The sequence below is a fragment of the Dryobates pubescens genome, chromosome 2 (genome assembly GCF_014839835.1).
Source record: "Dryobates pubescens isolate bDryPub1 chromosome 2, bDryPub1.pri, whole genome shotgun sequence".
In the NCBI taxonomy this organism is placed as follows: Eukaryota; Metazoa; Chordata; class Aves; order Piciformes; family Picidae; genus Dryobates; species Dryobates pubescens.
Genome location: NC_071613.1, coordinates 35,857,516 through 35,884,973, shown reverse-complemented (window position 1 = coordinate 35,884,973; position 27,458 = coordinate 35,857,516). Strand labels below are relative to the sequence as shown.

The following is a 27,458-nucleotide window of genomic DNA, read 5'->3' as shown; positions in this document are numbered from 1 at the left end:
TTTCTTGTCTTTTTATAATATATGTTGTATGACATCCACAGGGTTTGTCTGACTATAACAGCTGTCATACTGCACCAGCAGTCAGCAGATAGATCCTTTAAACTTATAAAATTATTTTAAAGTCATATGCATGAAGTGTGAGTATACTCAGTTTTCATTAAATATGCAAAACCATTCCAACAATGTATTCTTTTGATATAGTAAACATAGCATTTTTTTTTCTTTTTGACAGATGCACCTCAGAAAGTTTAAGAAATGCTTAAGGAAAGTAGTTCATATGCATTGGTATGGGTTGGTTACTGTTGGTTGGGTTCTTCAAAACTTTTTCATTCAAATTTCATATTGTCTATCCTTAGATCATAAATCTAAGTGAAATGACTGTTCTAGCACATCACTGATTTTAACAGAGCAATTCCCACATATCTTAATTGATTTTTCTTGTTGATGTCTTATAGGAAGCAAGTCCTTGCAGTCTTTCTTTGAGGCTCTGGCAATCCCCCAGTTGTGATTATTTTGTCTCAGTCTACACAATAGAGTAATATTTTGGAAGGTGTCATGAAAAATAAATGACTAAGCATTTAGAATGTGTAAATGATCTTAGATATGTTTCAAAGCTTTTTGTATTTGATGTTCAGAGGTTTCACATGTCCAGTTTTACATATACAAAGGCAATTATGTAATTAATTGCTTTGTACAGAGTTAGCAGAAATTCTCCAAACTGCCTGTCAGATAAAATGCATCAAATACCTTCCATTGTATTTGTAAGTATGCTGGCTATACTCATTGCTCTTTGTCTTGCAGCAGAATCTTCCAGCATTTCCATGGAAATCTGATAAGAACTCAGTCGTCTTTTTCTAATTTCTGTTTCTGTAGTGGTGCCCTGTAAAGGAAATACTGAGGAATCAAACCATACTTTTCAACAGCCAATTAATAATATTTAGTGTATAAATATTTCAGTGATAATGAAAATTGTCTTTATACAGAACACTAGACTTACATACTGAAGTTTCCTGTTTCTTTAGGACTTTGTTCTACACTAAGGAACTCAGTGGGAATTTTGTATGCTGCTACAAATAATCAACTGAGGTACACAATACCAGGGCAATGTAGGACCAAAGGTGGTCCTCATTTAAATGACTAAGTGAACAAAATGTTTGCTTAGTTCTTTTTGATAGTGATTATTATTATTCTTTCAAGAAAAAATTATGGAAGTTGAAACCTGCCATCTTAATTTTCAACATCTAGTCATGGTAAATTATTAAAGTGCAAGTACAGAAAGAAGTGAACTTTTAAGAAAGTAACTAATACAAGAAACATGAACATAATTTGAGGAATTAATTATCTCTCTGAAATTATGTACTGCATTCCTAACCTAATAGGTGTGGTTAGAAATACTTATAGGAGAAAAAGATCACATCTTATTTTATATTTCTTCTACCTAATTCTCAACCACTACAATAATCACACAGAATTTGTGATATACTCTTGCAATGAATATGCAGATCCTCTCTATTTTGTATGGTTTCTAACTATCTTCTCAAATAATAATACTCAGCTCTGCTTTGGATGTGCCACACTTGTCACTATTCTGTAGCATGTAGGTACTTTGCTTTTCTTCTGGAGGGCGGCCTAGGGATCTAAACACAGGAATAGGATGAAAAATCTTGGCTTCCGCTCTATCACTGATTCTGTGATTCATGGAAACCACTTACTCTTTTGCTCATTATTCACCCCATCTACCTATGTCGATGAGGTGAAACTATATACAAATTGTCAAATTCAAATTTATGTTTTTTTCTTTCTATGTGCAGATCTCTTGCTGAAGGCAAAGAAAATATAATACTTTACCAAGGCTCAGACGTAGGAGTTTGAGGACTTTTCCCACCTTATGTTCTGTTATTTAGATACTATTGCAAGTTATTTCTCAGAGATTTAAGAAATTATAAGGCATGCAGAGGTGAGCAGGAAGAAAATATTCCATGTCTGAACTGAACTGTAATAATTACCTCTGGTATAAGCTGACCAGTAGGTGAAGTTAGAGTTGAAGGTCCCCCAACCAAGGAAACTACCCCATTGCAATCCACAGTGCTGTGCATCTTCCCATTCATTGGAAGGGCTGGTACCATTCTAGATGACACACTCGCCTGACTAATGTTACTGTTGCGACGTTCTCCATGTCGATTTGGAACAAAGAGAGAATCTCTTCTGCTCTCATTGTCTTCAAGAGTGCTGTGCTCATCATCAGCAAAATCGTTTTCAGATCCTATATCCTTTGCACGACCTCTGAAACTGAAAATGCTTGTTTTGCTGTTGCGTCTTGGTGAGAACAGGGAGCCTCGAATGCTTAATAAAGACTGAAAAAGATTCAAACCAAAACAAACCAGAACTTCAGTTCTAATGCTGGTTTAAGTTCTTGGCTTTTCAGAAAATAACTACAGTGCTGGAGGAAAGATAGAGACATTTTTCCTTCAATAGTATTGGTAAGGCCATTAGGGGAATGTGCTCCTAGGGGACCTGAAGTAGAGGGGGAAATTCTTTTTAAGATAAAGTAGCAGAACCAAGGAAAAGTTATGTAGAACACAGAAATACATTTGGACAATTTTGAACAAAAGAGGTAGGTTCAGTTGGTATGGAATGTTCTGGAGGCAGTTCTCAACATCACTATCAACAGTTTGTAGGTGTTTATCTTTTATTCCCTCTATTAGAGGACAGAGCTAAAAATCTTTTACTTTTCTTCCCTTCTTTGTCCCCTGGATGCTTAGGGATAACTAATAGCACTCACTGACCATTGTGTTCTATTCTTTTTGCCAGAGGCAGAAGTGGTCTTAATTTTGGTATTAAATTCAGTCTAAACTGACGCAAAAAGCTCTCTACCCCCTTCACAATAGGCTCAATAGTGTGAGAACAACGCAAGCAGTACTCTAAAACTAGAAGACAGAGGCAACAGCTTGGGGAATTGCTGGAGATTCAGTGTGAACATGTAGTTCTCTGTAGACTAGTAGCAGTCAGGTGGCTATAGCAGCCTGTCCACCTACCAGGAGGCACCACTGGGCAATCAGGCAGCTCAAAGCAAACATTCATCAGGGACACAGTTACCTAAAGATATCCTCTTACAAATGAGAAAAATAAACCAGTGGTTGTTGGTAATTCATCTTTTAATTACAGTAGAAGCTGGTTAATGGAATGTTCTTCTCCCTTGTTACATATTTTATTAACATCATTCATGAATAAATAAAAAGAGTACTAATTGTGGAAAAAAGCAACCTTGCATTAGCTTTCTTCAGTTCTGCCTTTATACAAATCCTTGTACCCTGGCACATCAAAAACATGTTTTGAGACAGTTCTCAATTTTTCATTTGTTTAGCTGGCAGAAAGTGCTCATACATAATAGCAGTGGTTCTTATCCCAGCATAATTAAAGTTAAAACTACACTATAATATATCAGCCTATGTTAATACTGTGAAAACTGAACACTGAATATATACATGCATCATATATTCATATGTAGCTCTGTATATGCATACTGAGATGTATAGATTCACACACACAATGTGTGTGCTAAACTGGTGGTATTGCCTCTTACAAAGGCTGGCAGGTATTTACCATTATGAGATGTTTGGGGTAATTTTCTCTTACATCTATACCAAATTTTATTAATTTGTGCTGAAATTTTCTATGCTGGCTGTCAGCCTCAGGCTGAGTTACTTGAAGAATATCAGCCAAATGGTTTTGCTAACCCATTTATGTAAACTTGGCTGGGGAAAAAGTGCTGTTTTGCTTATGCTGAAGGATAATTTTATCTAAAAAAATCCTCTAGATGCTATAGAGCATGGCATTGAATTCTGAATTACTACCCCCTTTGTACATTTCTTTGTAAATGCATTTGGCCAACCTACAGTCCTTAAAAATCACACGATCACTGACTACCACTGCTACCCTTGTTTTTCCCCCAGAATGTTTCCATGGCTGCTATGCTTTATTTGTAGTCCAATCTTTTCAAGATGTGTTATCATGCTCTGAGGACAGCTAAATGGATCAGGCCCCTCAGGGATTTGGGAGGAGTACTGCCTGTTCTGTGGGTCCCTGCTGGACTGAGACAAAAGATATAAGCCAAAATGGCTGCAATTCTAACACATGTAGAGGCAGAGATATATGTGCCGACACGCTCCGGTAACGTAAGGTCTGAAAGAAAAGCTTGCACATGGAATATTGTGTGGAATGACAAAACCTCTACAGGGGCTGGCATGTCAGATTATGTACTATATTCTATGGAATATCAGATTATCTATTACATTCTACCTCATTAGTTCATGCTCTGCCACCCTGTTTCACCAGGGAGCTAACTGCATGGCTGACAGAGCAAACCAGCTCTTCCTTTACCAGTTCTGCTGCTGCTAATCTTTCCACTCTTCTGGCAGCTCAGTTTTATTTCACTCACATACTGGCAACCCTTGACCAAAAGCATTTTTGCAACTGCATAAAAAATTACCAAGACACTCTTTAATTGGTAAATTGTCCTCAATAAGATTATTTGCTTGAACAAGTCTCTTTGTATTTTATTTTTTTTTTTGCTTCACTTATCTTCTTCCTACAGAGTAATTAATGACATCTCAAGACTTGCTTTTTCCTCTCTATTGCTCCATGTCCTTCCTTTGGGTTGGAAGGGACCTCAAACAATCATCTAGACCGCCCCCCCTGCCAGACCAGGATCACCTACAGTAGGTCACACAGGAACACATGCAGGCAGGTCTTGAATGTTTCCAGAGAAGGAGACTCCATAGTCTCTCTGGGCAGCCTGTTCCAGTGCTCTGTCACCCTCACAGTGAAAAAGTCTTTCCTTCTGTTCACGTGGAACTTCCTATGCTCCAGCTTGCACCCATTGCCCCTTGTCCTATCGTTAGACATCACTGAGAAGAGCCTGGCTCTGTCCTCCTAGCACTTGCCCTTCATATATTTATAAGCCTTAATGAGGTCACTCCTCAGTGTCCTCCAACCTAAAGAGACCCAGCTCCCTCAGTCTTTCCTCATAAGGAAAATGTCTTCCTTAATCATCTTTGTGGCTCTATGTTAGACTCTTTCAAGCAGTTCCCTGTCCTCCTTGAACTGAGGCGCCCAGAACTGGACACAATATTCCAGATGCAGCCTCACCAGGGCAGATTTTAATTCTATATTCTGAAACAGGAATTCAAATTTTATTTTAATGTCAGCAAAAGTAAATGTCTTGCTTTCCTAAGATTCTTAGGTTTCTGTGAAAGTTTCACAGTTCTTCATGACAGGGTGAAAGCCTTCTGACAGTTCCAAAGTATGAAGAAACACGTGCAAAACATATTTTACTGTGTGTAATAAAGCTATAGAAAGTTTGTTATCTACAACTGCATGTAGACTTGAAATGGACAAAGCTATCCTTAAGTGATTTCTTTGATTTAAGGCAGTAGAGTTTTGAAGTTTGGACTAAATGATTTCCAGAGGTCCTTCCTAAATTATTTTTTTCTATGATTGCAATGAGTCTCCATTTTGAGTAATGAATTTCTAATGAAAAAGAGCAATGTGATTAAATTATTAAAAGTATAAGCCAAAAAAATTCCTATGTAGTTTACTGTGGAGCACTGGAGCTACTTTTTGCATAATCTACCCTTTAAAGAAGCTATTTAAGGAAAGCAATAGAAATGATACTGTGGAATTTCCTATGCAGGGTAATGATGATGTGGTCTGCTAAAGAACCCTCACGTTTAAATAGTTTTGAAATGGATGCAGAACAGAGAGCCTATGGTTGATTAATGCAAATATATGGGTACTAATGAAAGGGTCTTTGATTCCTTCTTCAGTCTACCAGATATATCTTCAGAAATACATTTTCAGAAATGGTTTAAGTTTAAATTATATGTTCTTTTTATCCCTTTCCCAATAGAACAGGTCAAAGCATATCAAAATATAACACTGTTAACAGTACTAGCACTGGTACTCTTCTTCCCTCACTTTTTATGTAACTTACAACATGTAAAGTTGCTGTAATGTTAGTCAAAACGAAATAAGAGTAGATGCACATGATTAAGTAAAGAACAATGCTGTACCTGGTGAGGAGATGTAAACCTTTTTTCATATGTCAGTTGACTTCCTTCAGTGGAGAAGCGGAAGCTTTTCCTTCTGATACTGTCTTCTGACTCAGACTTGGGGAACTTATCAGTATCTCCTCTGTCCTCTGCTTCAGACATTTCTTTCTGTCTTCTTTTCTTCCTCCGATTTCTTCTTTCTTTAGCACTCTTTGAGCTCAACTTTGATGCTTCTGAAGAGCTTTCCAAGAGTTCTCCTAATCCCCCTACACCGCTGAAATCTCTTGATGCAATTGATGCTGCTGCTACTGCTGCTGTTGCCTGTTAGGAAGCAAGGTATTCTTAGCAGGTTAATAATGAAATGTATAAACTTTAATCAGCTGGGTTTATTATCACTGTGGTAATACTCCTGGTTGTACATCCTTCAGTATGCAAATACACACAGACAAATTAAACTGAAGATAAACTGTTGAGTAGTATAGCTCCTCATAGCATAAGCTACTTGAAGCATAAACTGCAACAGAACAACTGCATCACTATTCCTTAAAGACTTACTGCACAAGAAATTGGTCTAAAGTAAGGTAGTCAGAAAAGTATAAAGTATAGATGTGTTTCTGTATCTTCTCTTAAGAAAAGCCCCACATCATGCTCCAATTCAGTGGACTCCTTCTGAGTCCTTACAGAGAAAACTCATCCTTATCATCCAACATAGGAGTTAATATATTATAATCCAAATAGCAGTCTGCAAGTAGTTGAATATAGCCGTTCTTTGCTGTCTTTCAAGCAAGGATAATCTCCTGCCCCTCTTTAACCCTTCTCTGGCAACTGGCGTAGTCTCTAGGCATATCTTCAATCTGTATCTCCCTCTTCTTCCTTCCTCTCTCATTTCCCACTGTAACAGCTCTCAAGGTCTTTGCTATAGATACAAAGGTACATTTATTACCTGTTGCTGCTGCAGAGAGAGACAAGAAAATGTCTGGATGTCTTCTCTGTTGGAATGGGATAGGCAAAGAACCATCCCAAAACTCAGGACCAGTATCTTTAAATACAGGGAGCAGCCTACCTGACTTGATTCATTAGGGAGATCAGTTAATTTAGTCATCAAATAAAGGAAGAATTGAGAATGTGTCCAGAACTCTTCCTAGAAAGAACTGTCTGAAAGATTCCTATGAAATTCTGGAGTGGAAAATATGTTTGGGAAGATGATAGGCTGCTGTGATCTTACAAAAAAGAGTGGTGTGATAAATGGCAAGAAACTAGGGTTATATAAGAAAGATGACTAGTAATTTATTCAGCAAAACATATTATATTCAGTGCCAAATATTTCAGGAATTATGAGACACCTCTCTACAGCAAGTAAGGATAGTTTGAAAGCTAATAGTAAGAATTAATGGCTTTCTGTGCCATAGTATACAACCCAAAATGTTGTCATACTTGTATCAGAATATCACCCTTCAAATGCTCTAACAGAAACAAAGGCAGCAGATGCTAAGTCAACACCCATCTACTTCATAATACCAATACTTAAAGTCAAACAAGTGGAGCAGTACAAAGAACACTGTGATGACTTAGGTTTGTGGATTAATAGATTCACTATCCAGGGAGTGAGGAGATGGGTCCCACACTCATTTCGGTCTCAGCAATCAATTCAGTAGCTCAGTGATCCACCTTGTAATGCATACTTTCTGCTAAAATTTTCACACACAAAAGAGATCTTGACTGTAGCACTGCTTCTCTTACAGTGAATTGAGTGGTCACTTGTTTAAAAAAATAACAACTTTCTAGGGCCTTTTCCCAACCTTCCTTGTAATCTCTGTTTCATCTGGTTCTGTTCCTCTTCCTGACTCTGGATCAGCTTCATCTTTGTCCCAGTTTTCAAACACATGAACATCTATATAAGCTTTTGATATAACATGATTTAATTCTTTAATGATTTGGAAGTGTTAAGGTTCAATGACTAAAACAGAGATATGCTAATTAGACTACACAGGTCATAAATAAAGCTTTCTTTTAAAGCAAAAGAAAGAGAGTTTCACTCTCTTTTAGCATTTTAATAGAATCATTCTAACTCTGTGAAAGTAGTTGTAAAATACCACCAAAATTATAGTTTCATAGAAGGTTATAATTTGCTAGAATTTTATAAATATGTTGTTGAAAATTACTATATGTCAGATGAAAAACAACAGAAATTCAGTCCAGAAATTAGACAGGCGTCTTACTTAGGGAGCTGAATTCCTCCATATATTTTGCTTTCAGATAAGAAAGCAAAGTATCTATTAAAATGTCTTTTTCTTATAAAAATCTTTTAAAATGTCTTTTTCTTATAAAACTTTAAATACTTTTCTTCTCTTTTCAAAGAAAACAAAGATTATTTTAAAAGAATTCTGAATACCTTTGTTATAAATATTGATAGTCTGTTCTAAGGATATATAAAATGACTGACTTCAGTGTGCTTGAATTAGGGATATATTTAAGTACCTCACTGGACAGTCCTACTCTCTACTTTTCTGCATATTGAAGAAGAGCTATTAAGTACAGCAAGCCTGGCAATTCTCACTCAGACAATAAACCAGAAGTAATGTCACTGAACTTTTTTCATGATGTTCATAATATCTGTAACATAAAAGCATCATGAACTATGACTACTTAAATGCAGATTTCTAGGACACTTAAATACTTTACTTTTGGAGCCTTTTGGTAAATTTAGTAGTATTCTTTTCTGAACCATTAGCTTCCATTTTTTGCCACTTGGTAAGTTCCTGATGTTTTTGGCTATTTCCGCTTTCATCACTTATGGGGTAAACAAGGCTCATTTTTCCCCCTGCAATTCATTGCACAAACTATACATGTTCTATTTCATGAAAAATTATTTATTATCCTTACCTTAGGAACAGGGCTGTTAAGAAAGTACAATTTCCATCATTACCTGAGCTTCTTCTTGTTGCTTCTTCAGTTGTTCCAGCATCTGTTGAAATTCTGCCTCTTTCTGTTCTGCTTCTTCCATGGTTGCTTGATTCTGTTCTTCATAGGCCATGGCAACCACAGCCAGGATCAAGTTGATCAGATAGAAAGAGCCCAGAAAAATCACCAGAACAAAAAAAATCATGTATGTCTTCCCAGCAGCACGCAGTGTCTAGGGAATAGAAAGCACATCTGTAGATTATTCCACCACTTATCTTTGTTATTGCAACTGCATTATGCTTTCAGCTCATGTACAAATAAGCTTATTTATACAACTTTTTATGTCACCAAGAGTTTACTTTTTATGTCATAAAAATATCTTACCAGCTGATAGAGGTTTTCCCAGAAGTCCTGAGTCATTAGCCGAAAAAGTGACAAAAAAGCCCAGCTAAAGGTGTCAAAACTTGTGTAACCATAGTTGGGGTTTCTACCAGCTTTCACACATATATATCCCTCTGGACACTGCCTATGTGAAAACCAAACAGGAGGTACTTAGTCTTAATTCTAATTTCTTCCAAAACATAAAATGTTGTTAAGGTCACAGACAGATTAAACAGTACAACTAGCTAAATTCAATTCTACTATTAGGGATCTCCCACATAATGCTGAGGTGTTTTTTTCAGTAAGCTTCTTCTCTGTTGCCAGTTTGGTATCTGACTTCAGCTAATAATTCTTGGCCAATAACTGGGCATATATCTACAGCAGAATTGTCCGATAATGAAAGAGTTTGGCCTAAAGAAAAAGTTTCAGTCTTAATCTATGAAGCCAGTATTGTGATTTCTTAGTATTTTATGTATTCTCTCTCTCAATTCTAAACTTTACTTTCATCCTAATTTCTTCAGTCAGTATATCTCCAAAAGAGACATTACAAGAGTACCATTAACACTGATATAATTTTCCAATCAAACAGGAAGAAAGGCTGTTAATGTGTATTTTCTTTAGCCAGAGAGTAAACTATTTTGATTTAAGCAAGTAAACACCATTTAGCAGCAAAACTCAGCAGGTTCTGTAACACTGCTAAATATGGATTTGCAACTGCTATAGATAAGTTCCATATTATTGCTTTTTCCACAGAACACAAGAGAGATTTTTGAAATGGTCTTACCCTGCATCAGAGCTATTACCACAGAGGAGGGCATCTCTTTGTCCTTCCAAAATGTAGAAATGAGCTGTGAAGAAAACATTAGAAATATATGTGAATAAAGCAAATGAACCTGGAGACACTACTAAATAAAATAAAAACAAATTGTTATAAAATCAAAGTGGCTAGCAGCTGATCACTTTCTAGTTTGTTTAGAAACCCTTTTGGTTATAATACTTTTTATTGTATGTGTTTGATCTCTGTCAGTCAGTGATTACAGGCAGTTCTATATAAGGCAGAAATATAAACCATTCAATGTTCTTGATCACAAAGGGTTACATGTTATAGCCACAAATGTATTAAAAATAGTCATATTAGACATTCTTACTTTCATCCTCAATGTAATCCTTCCAGTTAAATGTGCTCACTGTCATGTTAACAAGTGTACCATTTTCATCCATTGTGCTGTTAAAGTAGGAAATAATGTTTATTTCAAGAGTAGAATTGTCTGGAGGCCACTGCAGGCATTTATTCCTCAAGTTGCCCATGAACAGCTGCAGCCCTATTAGTGCAAATACACTCAGACAAAACACAGTCAGGATCATTACGTCCGAGAGCTTCTTCACAGACTGAATAAGGGCTCCTACAATTGTCTTCAGGCCTGCAAAGAGAATAGATGCATAGTTTATCAAAGAGTATCTTTGCCCTTCCAGCATAATTAAGATGTCATGCAGACACTCAAAAAGAAATAATTTTTTAGTTTTCAAAAAGTGAAGGTTCATGAGCAGCCTCCGAGCTTGTGAAGATGAATGAAAGAAAAAGATTCTTTTTTATGAATATGCAATGTACAAACATTCAAATACATTGAATATATGTTATTCTCAAGCAGAAAATTTTATCAATCATGCTTTCAGTTCTTATTTTTTCTCTGTATTTAATATTCTGCTAATGATTATGACAGAATAAAGGTAGAATGAGATAGAATGGCAAGGAATTTTGAGGAAAAAGTAGCATTTGCATTTGGTAAATTTTCCTGTGCAATACTCTTCTCCTTTTTGGTAGCTTTTTGTGTCATTATGTGTTTTTCTTTAAGGCTAATATCAATTTAAAATGGTAAAATAAATGAAAAAATTCAAAACGAAGAAAGCCATAGCACTAAAGCTTTTTGAATGGAAAAGAGACAACTTCTTGTAATAGAATGCAGAGAACTAAAGCAAAGTAACCCATAGATTTTGTATTTGTGTTTCATGCAAGAAACAAACTCAAAGACTGATTTTGCAAAAGAAAAGAAGCTAATGCTGAAAAGGCAAAGAATCATAATCCAGGCTCATGATTCATGCCTTTATTATTTATTTTTTTTGCCCTTTTTTTTTTTCCTGGCGACACGAGCAGCAAACAGCAAGACTTATGCTCAAAAGAAGTGAATTTGACTTCAATGGAACAGTCAGCCTCAGTGTTTAACCTGGCTCTCACCTGGAATGACTGATATTGTTTTCAAAGCTCGGAGAACTCTGAATGTTCTCAACGCTGAGACATTGCCCAGGTCCACAAACTCTGTCACATATCTGTAATAGGGGAGTTCACACACAAACACAATGACAGCACACAAATAACAGTTGGAGATACGAGGGGCCTAACACCTTACACCAACTACTTCTTACCTGGGATTACAGAAATAGTTTTCAAAGCTCTCAATACTCTGAAAGTTCGAAGAGCTGAAACATTGCCTAGGTTTACAAATTCTGTTACATACCTGTAGGATTAAATCACAGTTATTCAGAATTGAGGCAGAGCTTGTATTAATTATGTGGGTCTTCAAAACCTCTGTGGCAATATTAGCAATCATACTTTAAAATTTACCTGTCTCTTCAGTACACCTCACTTTTATAGTTATTAATTTTTATCATTTTTGCTTAAATTTAAATGAAGTAAAAATCCTTGATTTGTTTGTATTTGAACAACTAATTAAACTAATCAGCTTGTAATAGGATGGTGACATGAAGTCAAGGGTATGGCTTCCATTCTGGTAAGCAGAAATATGTAGGACATGAAATTAGTGTCCCTCAGCAGTAATCATACAAACAGCTGACACCCTGTGCTGGCTTCTGCCATATTTTACTTTGATTTATGAGCACTGAAATGTGTTATAAGGTGTCTAAACTTCACAGATTGCAGAAATTAAAAACTTTTAAATCCGTATATTTATTATAATAATACTAGCCACTAATTTCATGCCCTAAAAACTTTAAAAGTTCTTGAACCACTTACGCCATTAAAATGACACTGAAGTCAAGCCAGTTCCATGGGTCTCGCAGAAAAGTAAAACCTTCTAAGCAGAAGCCCCTTGCAAGAATTTTGATAAGTGATTCAAAGGTATAAATTCCAGTGAAAGTGTACCTGAAAAGCATTAAAGCAGGAATAGTAGATTTTTGCATACTTAATGCTTATAGACAGTGCCATTCTTTATCAAAGATGACTTACAAGAAGAAAAAGTCCATAGAAGTGAAAAGAGAAAACCATTAACTTAACTTTCCCCAGACATTTAAGAATGTAATTGTTTTTCAGTAGGTGACATTTGAACCTGACACATATATGCTCTTCATTTTCAAAAAGGTTGATTAAATCTCAGTTTTTGAGCTTACAAATAATTTCATACTCTAGTATTTACAGACACATTTCAGACTTTAATATTTATATATACACTTTCTGACATTCATAGGGCTGCTACCTTGCTTGCACTCACAAATCAGGTAGATAGGTCTAAGTGTTACAAAAATTGAGTTGGTTTGGTTTGGGTTTTTTTAATGTAGAAATCAGAGAGTTATATGAAAATCCATTCTGAACAATAACCATACTCCTATCTATAATACAGGCTTATTTCATGAATAAGCATTAAATATAAGAAAGCATGCCCAGACTGTTATTCTTGAGGATGTGGAGCTTGATTACAAATTTACCTGGTGGGGGAACAACCTTAATTTAAAAGCATAGAATAGTCAGTTATAACCAGTATAACACAGGGACTTTCTGAGACTTACATGGGCCTTTGCAGACTTCCAGACTAAAAGAAATCTGACTACAGACACTAGTCCTCTCCTTTCAGACTCTCAGAAACCCTAACAGGTATAATCACTGTTGAGCACACTGGGAACAGGTGAATAGAGTGCAGTTTCTAAATATAGCATTCAGAGGGAGGCTCTTTAATACAGTGAAATAAATAAATAGAAACCAATATTGGCTATTGGAGAACAGGAGGGAATGAAAGAAGCCACAAGCAAATAGAGATGGGTTTTTCATGAGCAGTATGACTTCACAGAAAGTAGTATATTTCCTTCAAAGGAAAACGTGCATCTATATTTTGTCAGAGAACAAACATGCATGCATAACCATGAACAAAAAAGCAAATACAGATGCAGTTTTCTTACTTCTGTCTGCTCTTTGTTACTCCTTCATAGGAAAGGCCATTTCCTCAGTAGTTTGAGTTTCTTGTAGTTTGGGCATTGCCTGTGCTTGCTGTAACTTACACTTCAGAGTTCACCACAGTGAGCCAAAATCAATGTCCCACTGTATGAAGATCATGGATACTCAAGCAATATATGGCTGGCCTCACTAACAACACGCAACAACTTTATATGCACATTTGACCTTCTGGAGCTCCTTTTCCAATTTACAGCTCAGAACAAATACCCAAAGAGAAGAGGTTGTGTTTATATATCGCAGTGGAAGTTCAGATATTCCTCAGACATAACTTCAAAGCATTACTGGCATTACTCTCAACCACTTAATTTTATCAGGAGTAAAATAGAAAGATATTTGTGATCTCATGGAATCTGACTCTTCATGACTCTGGAAGAGCCCATTCTGGCATGCAGCTTCCCATAAATGCTTCTTGTTTGGAGTCACACAAAAACAAAGATGTAAAAATAAAGAAGAAAAAAGGTTTAACTTACTCTACATTCTTTGTCCAGTCTGGAGGGTTACTCATGGTCATAAATACACAGTTGGTCAAAATAGTGCACATGATAAGCATGCTGAATAAGGTAGATTATAGTTAAGGCATGTAAGTAAGAAAAGTCTGACAGTTTTATAATACTGAAATAATTAAAAATATTAAGTGTATAGAAGTATGTACAACGGATGTGACATTATAAATAAAATCTGAAAATTAAGGTTTGCACATAATTTTATCTGTTTTGAATGGTATGACATCTGGTGTATCATGGTGCACTTACTGTAAAACAATGCATTACTTTTATAATTATGGAGGTTTGATAATTTCAATGAAACTTAAACACATCCTTAAATCTATAAAAATATGAAACAAATACCCAAATAATTACTCATTGAAGCCAGAGGGATCATTCTAAAAGATCTTAAGGCAGATGCTGGTTCTTTACACTTGAGTTGTTCTTTGGACATGATTGAAATGTATTTGAAAATATTCTCCTTTATTCTGACCTGGATCTTTTATAGGGCACCTACTCCAATGCTGAAAATACAATACAGAAAAAGTATGCCTGAAAAAGCAGTTCTTTACTCACACTCTTTTGTCCTTGCTAAGTGAGTCTAGTTTATGAATACTACTACTGGTCTTGATAAAGCATGACCTTAGATATGTTCAAGTGCAATGGTTTGTTACTAATTTGGCCTTAGCTTCAGGGTTTACTATGGGATCAGGTCTCCTTTTGTATATAAAGGCTAATATTTAAACTCTGATGGCTTTAGGAGGCTCAGTAGAAAATCTCTCAGTAAGAATGAAGATCATGCTGCAATTCACATGTGATATTGCTGCCCTTCTAGAGTGATCATCATATGTTTACTTAGCATACCACACTTACATGGACATAATTTGTACATCCATATGAACAGTATTATTTCAGAAATTAAACAGTTTTAAATGGCAACTCTGAAATCAACATTAAGAAAAAAGGATATGAATGTACCAAAATCTTGATAGCAATTTTTCTGACGGGATTAAAAGGAGTTAAAATATACAAGGCAGATGTGGCGCTGAATCGGAAAATTGCCTTTCCCTTATTCAATACTATGAAAGTCTGAAAAAGAAAAAAAGAAAAACAGAATTAAAATACAGTGCTGAATATGTAACTGTCTTTACCTCTTTCTAAAGGACTTCATTCTCTGCCTGGGAGGTTCAAGTTTCATTCTACTTTCTATGTGTGATAGGAAAATAACTGATTTCCATAAATACAGTGGATTAAGCCTTCCACAGCCATTTCCCCAGTTCCCTAAATTTCTCAGCATGTGGGCTGAATTCTGATGTTATCAAACTTGGTGAAAACTATCGGCACCAATGTCAGTTTATCAATAACAGCAAAATGCAGCTTCATAATTTTCATATATTTCAATGTTATTTCTAATGAAGTCTTTGATCAAAATCAGAGATTCAAATTAATCAAGTACATTATATTTTGTCAGCAAACACAAACAAAAACCAAAATAGCAATCCTAAATGCCAACTTGTATTTGGAACAAATACTTGACAGAATTAAATACACATATATATGGTGACAAGGACAAACACCCGTCACTAAACAAGCTACCACAATATGATTTCAGATATTTAAATGCTACCAATATCAATTATATGTATCTTCTAAAAATGTATCTGTGAAAAAAACAAAATAAATTAGTAAATTGCTATCTGACATAATTCTGAGCAGTCAGAGACAAACACATGCCAGAGTTTGGCATCCTTTCACAAGAAATCTTTTCTTCAAAAAACTCCTGTTTTATTTTTTATCAATATGCTCTTATTCCCCTATATATGAGCACCAGATTTTGGTGGTTACCTTTTAAAATTTGACCTTATAAACCCATGATTCGTGTTCATTTCATTCTGTTCCTGTTGGCAGTCATAGCCTAAGTGTTTTCATTTTTATTCCAAGTGTATTTGTGTGTGAGGTTTACTTGCATCTTTGGTGCAGTTTGAAATTTCTTCAGGACATCACTATTCTTCATTCCTTTTGCTCTTTGTTAATGTTAATGGCTCTGTTTTGTGTCACCATAATAGAGTCTTTGTTATGCCCTCAGCAGAGCAATATAGTATCACTGTTCTCCATGTTGATTTCCATTCTCTGTAAAAACTTGGCTGTGATCAGAAAAATGCTGCCCTCTCCATGGCCATTACTGCCTATCTGGCCTGCCATCTCTGGGAGAGAAAGCAACCTCTCTACAGTGGGAAAGAAAATAGGTAAAGGAGTGTTGCCAGAGCCTGCTGACATCAAGCACAACTTTGAGGACGACAGAGAAAGGAGTTGCATTCGCTGGCATTTCTCTCTGCCCTACAGTCCTTCACCCTAGCTAGAAATGCTAAAAAGATATTGCCTGTGCCAAGGTCACTGCGGCAGCAGAGCCTGAAGGCAGACTACTGTTCATGTATGATTTTCTCTGTGTTGACAAGCTGCTGATTAAGAGTAGTTTCTGCTATAAGCTGGATGAGGGATAACTAATTGTAGTTCATCATTTAAGTTGTCCATTTGTTGTTGGTTGAGCACATTAGGCTGGTATGTAACATAAATACAGATGTCAAAATATGACAAAAATGTTCTTCAGTTTACTACTTAATCTCATAGACTATCAGGTCCATCAGTAACCTGAGTTTTCACACTTCTGTTCCAAAAACACTGACTACTTTTTCTGATCATTGGAGGTTGGAGAATATCCTTCAATACTTTTCAGATTATCTGATACTTCATTTGTAGAAGACTTGTTTAGAAAACTTTATACCTGAAATTCTTTTTGCAACTTTATTCCTATGTTTTCTTGCAGCTAGTCAAGAGAAGGGCTCAGTGCACACAATGATACTGTAAACAGAATCTGCATGGAAACACTGATATAACCAAAACCATGTAAATGAAAATAACCCTGGGCAACACTCCTTCTCTGAGTTTTCATTTAAAAAAATAATAAATTTACAAATTCCATAATAATGTTAATATTTGTGTTATCTACAGCATTGTTTCTTCAACTTTGGCAGCTGTTAGGTTATGTAGTTACATATGGATTCCGCTTTGGTTTTTGTTCCTGTTACTGAAGCTGTCATTTAAAAAATAGTTCTGTGAACCAAAGGCAACCACAAATTTGGCCACAGAAGTGAGAATAGTAGTGGCATGACTGTTTTCCCAATAAACAAAGTAAGTTTCTTTACAGTTTGAGATATTTTCTATCTTCATTTTTTTTATCATTGTTCAACGTTGAGTACTTTATCTCAGTGGCACCCTGGGATGCTTTGAGCTGTCATCAGAGCAACTGTGTCCATTTCCTTCTCTGTTTCAGAGAGATGATAAATAATAATCCCAAGCCCTTGTCCATAAAACACCTTCTGCATGTATAAATTTAGGGTTAATATCCACAGCTTCATCTTCCTTCACTCTCCTTACCCACAACACTTTGCAGGTCTATCAGGAGCTGAGGGAACATCTTGATGCTGCTAAAGGAGCAGAAAAAAAGCAGATGGAGTAGGGAGGAGAATCTACTCTTACTGTCAGCTGCACTTCTTAGTAATCTGACATAAGACATTAGCTGTTCCCAGGCTGGATTATTTCAGATTTTGGAGAAGTTTAACACAATCTAATAACAGCTATGGAGAAATGCTTGTTTGTTCCTTGTCTTTCTCTTATGTCATATAATGGTAGTCTTTTTCCAGATTGCATGCATCATTGCTACAAGACTAAAATCCATATACTCTACTGTAGATATTGCCTTTTAAAAAGGTTAAGGGGTGAATATTTTATTTGAATGAATGTTTTTGTACTAATCTTTCTATATCCAAGTCTTTGGCTTGCATATCATGTGAAAATGAGGACTTTGCATGACTGTGCAAATCAGAAGGGGAAGTACAACTCTTTCAGGAGTTTACTTGGTGATACTGTGATATTTTATTCATGGAGCACAGCTATGTTATTAACGGTCCAATTGTGTTATATCCTCACACATATAATTCAGGCACATCACTTTTCTCTCACAACACGTAACTCTTTGCTGTGCTTTTTCTCTATGAAAAATCTCAAGTAGTCTTCATAACAACAAAATTGTTGTAGTCTTTTTTTTTTTTTCCCCCATTCCTTCCTCAAAACCCAGCTATTCTTTAGTGTCTGCCATAGACTTCTGGTTGACAGTTGGGAAGCAGACATCTCTCTAAGCAGACCTAGCCCAAGCACCTCAAGAAACAGTTTCTATTGTGGTAGTTTGGTAGTTTTATACGACCCAAGACTTACACAGATTCTCTATATGTTACATATATAGAGACAGATATTGTACATACATATAGAGAGATATGTTTATGTATGTTATATAGCCATAACAGAAACAATGAAATACAGTTCTTTATTTCACTAACTTGGATAAATACTACCTAGTTATCTACAACCATCTCCACTGCAAAACCATGCTTGGAACACCTCATTTGTCACATCCAGTCTTACTGCTACACTGAAATCCAGAAAATTCAGTCATGTTCTGAAGTTCAGGCAAGCTCAGGGAAGTTATATCTTCCTTACAGTGAAGTAAATAACAAGTAGAGTCAGTTGAAGTTGAAGGAGTCACAATATAGAATAGCTTAAACCAGTTCTATTAAATTAAAACATGTTTCTGTACATTTACTCTAACCATCATATTTAGTCATTAAACTTTTCTAGTGCAGAAAATTGTACTCTATTTGTGCAAAAGAGTCCTCACTCACTTTTTTATTGATATAATATGGGTCCAAGTCTTCCAAAGGTTCAGACACCATTCCTGGAGGTATGTCACCATAAATAAATGGCAGAGTCTTTCCTGCCTCCAAGTCACTGTTTGGTTTTGGACCATTTTCATCATCATCATCTGTATGTTCTTGCTTGGGCTTTTTAGCTTTTTCTTCTGCAGAACGCTTTTCAATAGCTGCGAGAGAATCTCTAGTAAAGTAGCGGAAGCTTTCAGGTCCTGGTGGTGCCAGCAGTGCCTGTGCCATGTTTTCATCCTGCAAATTTAATTACTTTTAGCCTCTTGCATAAGAATGACCTATAAAAGAAAATTAGATCATTTAGGAAAACTAGATTATTCAACAAACCAACATTTGCTCAGAAACCCTTCCCAGGCCTGAAACTGGAGCAGCATATTTCAAAGCTGAATGAAAGTTAAAAGCAACTGCTCAGAATTTATATGGATAGTTTAAAAATTATTTTTCAGCTTTATCATATTTGTCTAGAGAAAGACAGTACTCCTCCTTAGAATCACTGCTTTGCCTGCATCCTAAGACTCTCAGATCAAAATACTGACACAAGTGTTTTAACAGTGCATCTTCTCTTAACAGCAAGTATAAATACATAGTTTATGAAGCCTTCTTGAAAACTGTAAACCTATTATTTACTAATTAATACATTTTAACTCCCTTTGGGTTTTTTCATTTGGGTTTTTTTCAAGTATCAATAATCCAACTTCATGGACATAAGCACTTCTATTAAATTTATGTATGACTAATGCTGTTTAAATGACAGCAACTGAATTTTGGGAGGAAGACACATAATTCTTACTGACAGTTCACCGTGCTGACAGTTAATGTTAGATACTGAAGAAGGTTAGGCTGCATTTATTGACTGTGAGCTGTGAATCAAAACCACAGACCTTTTAAGTAAAAGGAAACAGGATATACAATCAAGACTATGTGGTAAAAAAAAAAAAAAAAAGCTGCTCCTGATTTTATTGCAAAGCAAATGTTGTAATAGTATTCCAGACTAAAAGTATTCTGAAATGTAAGTCTCTGGTTCCCTATGAATGTCTTTAGTGCCAGTGCTAGCTGCTTTTTTCTGCTCTCTGCACCAAACTCTCCTCTGTACAACAGGTCTCTTTACAAAGCCTTATGACAAATCATCTGCAAACAATATCCTTTTCTCTCTTCCAAGTCCTGCAGCAGGACCAGTTGCTTAAATGGATGCAATGTACACCATAGTGGAGAGGTTTCAACGGCTGGAGGGAAGGAATGGCAGAAGGAAGGGTGACAGAGCACTGGAACAGGGTGCCCAGAGAGGTTGTGGAGTCTCCTTCACTGGAGACATTAAAAAACATCCTGGATGCATTCCTGTATGACCTGTTCTGTGTGATCTTGCTCTGGCAGAGGGGTTGGACTGGATGATCTTTCAAGGTCCCTTCCAACTCCTAACACTGATTCTGTGATTCTGTAATCAGGTTAAGGAGAAGTATCACCAAGTAAGGAATGATAGTCATATTTGATGTCTGCTTTGCAGAATTTTATGACATAGCGCATTAATAGTTTTTACTATGAAAACCATTTTTTAAGAGGGAGTTTCAGTGCCTGAAATGACTTCTAATTGTGTTTCTGTACTTGAAGCCAAATACCCTTCCCTATGCTACCTCATGGATGTGCAACTGAATTCTGTGGCTGCCAGGATTTGAAATAAGATATTGTATTCCTTTGCATTCATTCAATTCTTAAATTTTCTTGCCTGTCTGGAGTAGTTTGTAGAAGTGACACTCATATACAAAGTGTAGTACAGTAATGACCATAGGAAATGATAGATTCTTTTTCAAATAACTCCCCAAAAATAAAATCCCATATGAAGGTAAAGGAGAATGTTAAATAATGCTTGAAAAGTCTACAGTAGAAACCTGAAATGAAATTGCATATTTCTAAACCAGTCCAATGATGTGATGGCTACATCCATACTGGAGTGGGTTCAAAGCATAGCATCAGTGTGCATGACAAGTGCTGAGATCACTGAAACAGTGTAGTCAGTAAGATTATAGCACCAAACATTTAAGTAACACAAGACCAGAACTGAGGTACCTGACCATAATTTCATAAATAAAATATACTATAATGTAGACATGGAGAAAGTTTTTCTCAAGAATACTCTGGAGAACCATGAGTTAATGCAATCTGTAGAATCACAAAGGTCATGGAGGGGCTGGAGGTACCTATGCAGTACAAATCAAAAAATTAATCAAGTCAACCAGAGTCTCCAGCAGGCAACCTTATCACACATTGCCATACTAAAACTTCTGCTACTGATTTTTAGTTTGTACAAGATGGAAGGCTTTGCTGATACCTATTTTTATTAATGTAATACCCAATTATAACGATCCTAAACTCAAAATTGCCTTTTATTTGAGAATTAAAAGCATGCACATTCTCGGGATACAGTCCACAATCCTTTGATTATTGTTTTTTCCCATCCAGGATTAATAAACTAAGATGATGTTTAAGGTTTCCCTTTGGTCTTTCTGAATTGTTGATTCCTCTTTTTACAAGTCTATGTTTCATGTTGTTGACCTAGGTGCCTTTTCTATGAAACTGTGTGTACCTTCCTAGATTCCTAAGTGGATCCATCTTCTTTATATATTTCAGTGCATTTGATTAGGCTGCTTTTCATCGATTAACAGCTAACACTTAAAAATGTTACAACAGAATACATTATCCTCACAAAAATAGGTGCATTTGCATTGCTAGAAGTACACAAATGGACCAATGAATGACTAGGGAAAGTAATATTAGCAGGCTTGGGTTTTCACTGTATTTGTCAGTCATAAAACATGCTTTAAAAAAAGTTTTCTTGATAAGTCAGAAACATTACCTCAGTCCTGCCTCCATGATTGTCTACTGCAGTTATATGTTTCCTGGATGCTGCTATTGCACAAGAAGTTTTTTTCCTATACTAAACATACCCCAAATGTTTTCATTCATATTTCAGACCTTAATAGAAGAACACACAACTATGTATTTGATTACTGTTGCTATGCATGCAGTAGTTTAATAGAACAATGAAACAAGGCACTGAGTCCTGAATGAGCTCTTAGCAATCCTCCAAGTATGTACCACTCATTTGTAAATGACAGCTTCCCTCTTCTGCCTGCACTGGTTTTAAAATTACTTGTTATCTTGTAACTAAACTTCCAGGACATGAATAATACTGAACCAAATTCAGACAATGATTTCTGTGTATCTAATCATTTCAGAATAGCATTCATTAAAACACAATCTTTAAAGAAATAGTCTCAAAAATGCATGTGGTCCAGGCCCCTCAGTACCTGATACTGCTCAGCACAAAGAATTTCAAGTATTGGAAATAAAATTTGAGCCTAGATACCTACATATCAAGGTCTACAATTCATTAGAAAAAATAATCCCCAATTTGGCTTCTGCCAAATAAATCCACTTAGTTGTATTTGAGCACCCCATTCCATAAATCCTTATCCAGTTTTTCTTCAGTCCCTACTGAAGGGACTTCTTTAAATAATAAGACTGAGCAATAAACACTATACATATGCTGTTAATTTCATGCATATTTCAGTTAATCAGATTATGCCCATGGACAACTTCTTAAATTCTACTTCTGAATATAATTATTTTCTTACACAGAAGATGACTCAGAAAGTAAGTGAAATATCTATGCTAACAATGTCAAATTTATTTTTGTATGTCTCTCAAAAAGGCAGTAGAAATGGCCTGCAGGTTTCTGTTTTTATGATATCTCAAATCAGGCAAATGGTAAAAGTGAAAACGTCAGTGTAAGAATGAGGCAGATACTATGATTATTCATATCATTAGGTTATCTTGCAGGTTATTTGCATTCTGCATGAAATTCCACGTATATTCTTCAGCATTTTCAAGGTGGAGGAATATCCAGCCTTGCAGTGTTTCTTATGGAATGTGCTGTTTTGCTTTTAGAGCACTGGCATTAGAATTGTTTTCCTGCTAAATCCTTGAAAAAGCTGACTACTGGGATTTTCATTCCATTCAAACTGAAACACTGGCATACAAACATGCATTTGATTAGGGCTGGAATAAATGCAAGGATAGCAAATGGAATCTGTAAATGACCAACTATCAATTTTCTTATGCTAATCTTTTATTCAAGAGGCTGTAATTTGGGAATAGTATCTTCCTCTGTGCTAAGCACAGCAATGATCTTACAGATGCTAAAACCTGGGTTAAAACCTACTGTAAATCTTTAATGTTAATAAGACTTACATTAGACCTTATAAAAGGTCAGACTGCCATGGTAGGAGAGAGAGAAACAGCAGGGCTAGTGGCACCACTTCAGCATCAGGTAGGGATTATTTTCTGCAGCCTTAGAAGTAACAAGTGTAGCAGTTCTGTGTGGATGTCTTCAGAAAATTAACTCAAACTACCACTGTCCTCAGGAGGTAAGCAGTGTGCAGAGACTGTATGCAGGAAGAGTCTGAACAAATGAGTCATCTTAACTCCCTCCTCCAGTACTTGGGAAGTTGTTTTGCAAAATACAGTGATCGTTTTTCTGCAAGAGAAGACAAGTTTTGTTGAAGTTCCTACACTCTGACCAAATTCTAAATGGAGTAATGCAATTGGGTAATCCTAAAACACAAAAGGATGGGTAAATACTAGTTCATGGTGAAGACCTACACTGAAATATTTTTATTGAAACTTCTCATGCCATTGTGCAGGTGCTGATTTCACAAACAAAAAACTATCCCTTATGTGCTGAAGTGCATTGAAGTAATTCTTCACACTTATAGATGACTCCTTTTTGCATAACAGACATTTGCCTTGTTTCTCCTGGCATGCTCACTCCATTCCTGGAAGTGTGCAAGGCCAGGTAGAATGTAGCATTGAACAACCTGGCCTAGTGAAAGTGTCCCTATCCATGGCAAGGGAGTTAAAAATAGATGATCTTTAAAGTCTCTCCCAACCCAAACTGTTCACTTTTTACAGCTTTAAAAATATTGGAGTAAGAAAAAGACCTCCAAAAAGAAAAAAAAAAAAAAGGCATCCCAAAACATCACTGCTGTAAATCAAAGAGATAAATGCAATGCAGTGCAGAGTTCTTCAGATATCCAAAGAGGTAATGTAGAGATGCAAAAAGAAAGGCCAAGGCCCTCTTGGAACTGAGTCTTGCCAGGGAGGTGAGACAAAAAAATTGTGTGGTTCAGTTGGTAGCACATAAGACCCTTAATGGGAAGGTTGTGAGTTCAAGCCTGCAGTGGGCAGTAGTGTCCTCCCTATTCTAGTCATGAGGCCTGTGGTGACAGGTTGGACTCCATGATCTTTGAAGTCTCTTCCAACCTTAGTGATACTGAAAACAAGAGCTTTTTCAAATTCATCAATGACAAAAGGAAGAGCAGGCAAAAGGTGGGCCCACTACAGAATGACATGGGAGATAGGATAACTGATGATGCAGAGACAGCACAGCTGCTGAATGCCTTCTTTCTCTCAGTCTTTACTCCCAAGACCAGCCCTCAGGAACCTCAGTCTCTGGAAGCAAGTAAGCAGAACTGGAGGGAAGAAGACACTCCACTGGTCAGTCAGGACCATGTTAGAGATCTCTTGTACCAACTGAAGACACACAAATCCATGGGCCCCAATGGAGTGCACCCACAAGTGCTGAGAGAGCTGGCTGATACTGTTGCTGAGCCTCTCTTCATGATTTTTGAAGTGTCATGGAGAACAGAAGAGGTGCCTGATGACTAGAAGAAAGCAAATGTCACTCCAGTCTTCAAAAAAGGCAAGAAGAACAACCCCAGTAACTACAGCCCAGTCAGCCTCACCTCCATCCCTGGAAAAATGATAGAGCAGCTCATCCTGGAGGTCATCTCTAACCACGTGGAAGAAAACAGGGTTATCAGGAGTAGTCAACATGGATTTACCAAGGAAACATCCTGCTTGACTAATCTGATAGCCTTCTATGAAACCATGACCAAATGGGTAGATGAAGGAAGAGCAGTGGATGTCATATACCTTGACATCAGTAAGGCTTTTTATACTGTCTCCCATAACATCTTCATAGAAAAGCTCAGGAAATGTTGCATAAGAGGTTAGTCTGTGAGGTGGATTGAAAACTGGCTCAACAATAGAGTTCAGAGGGCTGTCATTAGTGGCACAGAGTCAACTTCAAGGCCTATGGCCAGTGGTGTTCCCGAGGGATCAGTACTGGGTCCAGTTTTGTTCAATAATATCATTATCAATGACCTGGATGAGGCGATTGAGAGTACCCTCAGAAAGTTCACTGATGATACAAAACTGGAAGAGGGGGTGGCTAACACCGTGTCAGGCTGTGCAGCCATCCAGCAAGATCTGGACAGTCTGAAGAGCTAGGTCAGGCTGGAAAGCTGGGTGCAGGAAAAGTACATGAAATTCAACAAGGACAAGTACAGGGGCCTGCATCTGGGGAGGAATAACAACATGCACCAGTACACCTGATGCTGAAGTGGTGCCACTAGCCCTGCTGTTTCTCTCTCTCCTACCATGGCAGTCTGACCTTTTATAAGGTCTAATGTCTGGCCAACTAAGATAAGAACTAACTCCCTGTGCATAGGCCTCTGTCTGCTGTGCTAACTCCCTTTTCGTCTCTTCTTCTACCTCTTTTGGGGGAGAAGGGAGGTAGGGGGGTGAAGGGGGCACAGGGGGAAGCCCCCTCTGTGGGGGGTCTGGTTTCTGGTTGAGTTTATTTGCTGTATATTCCTGTATATACTGTAAAATACCTGTATTTGTTGTGTTACATATAATCTGTTTCCTTGTAAAATATACTCTCATTTCTCCAACTGGGTTTAGCTGTGGTCTCTTTCTCAGTGGGGGAGGGAAAGCAGAGCCTTTCCTTTCAAACCACCACAGTCTTATTAACATTAAAGATTTACAGCAGGTTTTAATCCAGGTTTTAGCATCTGTAAGATCATCACTGTGCTTAGCACAGAGATTTAGGTAGTGATAACTGGCTGAATATGAATTGGTAGTTCACTTTGGCTGAAACCTAATGGAAGAACAGTAAATACTAATTAATTAATACTAATGTGGTGTTTCAGGGATGCTATCTGCAATTTTATTTAATGTCCAGCAATGCCTTGCAATGTGAGAACATGTTAACTAAATGTTAAGAACTTCAAACTCAGCAAAAGAAAGTACTGTAAGAGTTTGGAAAACTGAGTAGAATAGAATTAAACACTCAAAACTAATTAGCTAGAGGCTGGAAAGCAATCACAGACCTTTATGAAAGATCTAGAAGACACTTCTTGGGAGGGTATCTTTAGATACTGCTTTCTCTCACCAAGATACTGCTATAGATAGTCCCCACTTATTTTGCTGCTCATGCCCATGGCTCTTTAATACTCATCTTTTTTTTCCCTCTCTATCTCACTGCTACATTTGCTTTTTAATGAATTTGTCCAACATATGCTGTACCTAGTAAACTGGAGTAATAAAAAATAGATTGGTTGTATAAAGAATTGAACCTAGATTCCTCAGATATGTACCTTCAAGTTGTAGGACCCTCAAAATAAATAGTTTCATGTATTTATTTATTTATTTATAAATATTGACCAAAACCTCCAGGAATTCTTCAAATGCAGGCCTGCCTTATCACAGGATCACAGAATGTTGGGGGTTGGAAGGGACCTCAAAAGATCACCTAGTCCAACCCCGCTGCCAGAGCAGGATCACCTATACCAGATATATATTTTCTTTAACACCATGAGCTGTCTCCCTGAAGGTGTGAAAGAAGTTCAACTGTGAACACCTGAAGTATTGGAGAAACTTGAAGAAGGCCAAATGAACACTTTTAAATATGCAATTTAAAGTGAAGAAAAGTCCTTTTCTTAGCCCACCAACCTAGTTGGAATACAGTATGCAATTCCTACTTTGCAAATACCATTCATTAAATAATTTTGTTTAAGTTGGGAAAGACCTTTAAGAACATAGTCCAGCCATTATCTAACTCTGCCAAGTCTGGTGATAAACTGTGTCACTTAACACTACATCTATGCACCTTTTAAACACTTTCAGGGATGGTGAGTCAACCACCTCCCTGGGGAGCCTATTCCAGTGTTTGATAGCCCTTTCAGTGAAAAAGTTTCTTCCAGTATCCAATTTAAACCTCCCCTGGTGCAACTCCTCTTCCTGTCACTTGTTAATAGGGAGGAGAGCAACACACACCTCACTACAACCTCCTTTTGGGAAGCTGTAAAGAGCAATAAGGTCTCCCCTCATCAGTACTGAGTACAGGTGTACACTCACTTCCCTGGTCTCACCTGTCACACCATTCCTGATTCAGACCAGGATTACGTTGGCCTTCTTGGCCACCTGGGCACCCTGCTGTTTCATATTCAGACAGCTGTCAATCAACACCACCAGCTCTTTCTCTACTGGGCAGCTTTCCACCTACTCTGCCCCAAGCCTGCAGCATTGCATAGGGTTATTGTGACCCAAGTGGAGGACCCAGCACTTGGCCTTTTTGATTGCCATACAATTTGACTTGGCCCATCAATCCAGTCTATCCAGCTTTCTCTGTAGAGCCTTCCTACCCTCAAGCTGTCTGCCAACTGGGTTTAACTCTATCCACCATCAGTCTTTGGGCCTGTCCATCCAGCCAGTTTTTCAAACAGAG

The 27,458-nt window shown here is 37.0% G+C and overlaps 1 protein-coding gene across 1 annotated transcript in view; it reads right to left on the bottom strand.

Moving 5' to 3' along the window:
• The window catches only part of LOC104309145 (sodium channel protein type 2 subunit alpha), a 77,086-nt gene that overhangs the window by 39,380 nt on the left and 10,248 nt on the right, over positions 1–27,458 (bottom strand). Inside the window, exons 2-13 of the mRNA XM_054175016.1 lie at positions 18,794–19,110; positions 15,029–15,146; positions 14,043–14,133; positions 12,361–12,489; positions 11,566–11,657; positions 10,481–10,753; positions 10,117–10,180; positions 9,336–9,477; positions 8,977–9,183; positions 6,072–6,371; positions 2,007–2,354; positions 748–880 (exon numbers count right to left, since the gene is read on the bottom strand). Of these exons, the coding sequence (XP_054030991.1) occupies positions 748–880; positions 2,007–2,354; positions 6,072–6,371; positions 8,977–9,183; positions 9,336–9,477; positions 10,117–10,180; positions 10,481–10,753; positions 11,566–11,657; positions 12,361–12,489; positions 14,043–14,133; positions 15,029–15,146; positions 18,794–19,060 (2,164 nt within the window). The 5' untranslated portion in view covers positions 19,061–19,110. The remainder of the gene's footprint in view (positions 1–747; positions 881–2,006; positions 2,355–6,071; positions 6,372–8,976; positions 9,184–9,335; positions 9,478–10,116; positions 10,181–10,480; positions 10,754–11,565; positions 11,658–12,360; positions 12,490–14,042; positions 14,134–15,028; positions 15,147–18,793; positions 19,111–27,458) is intronic.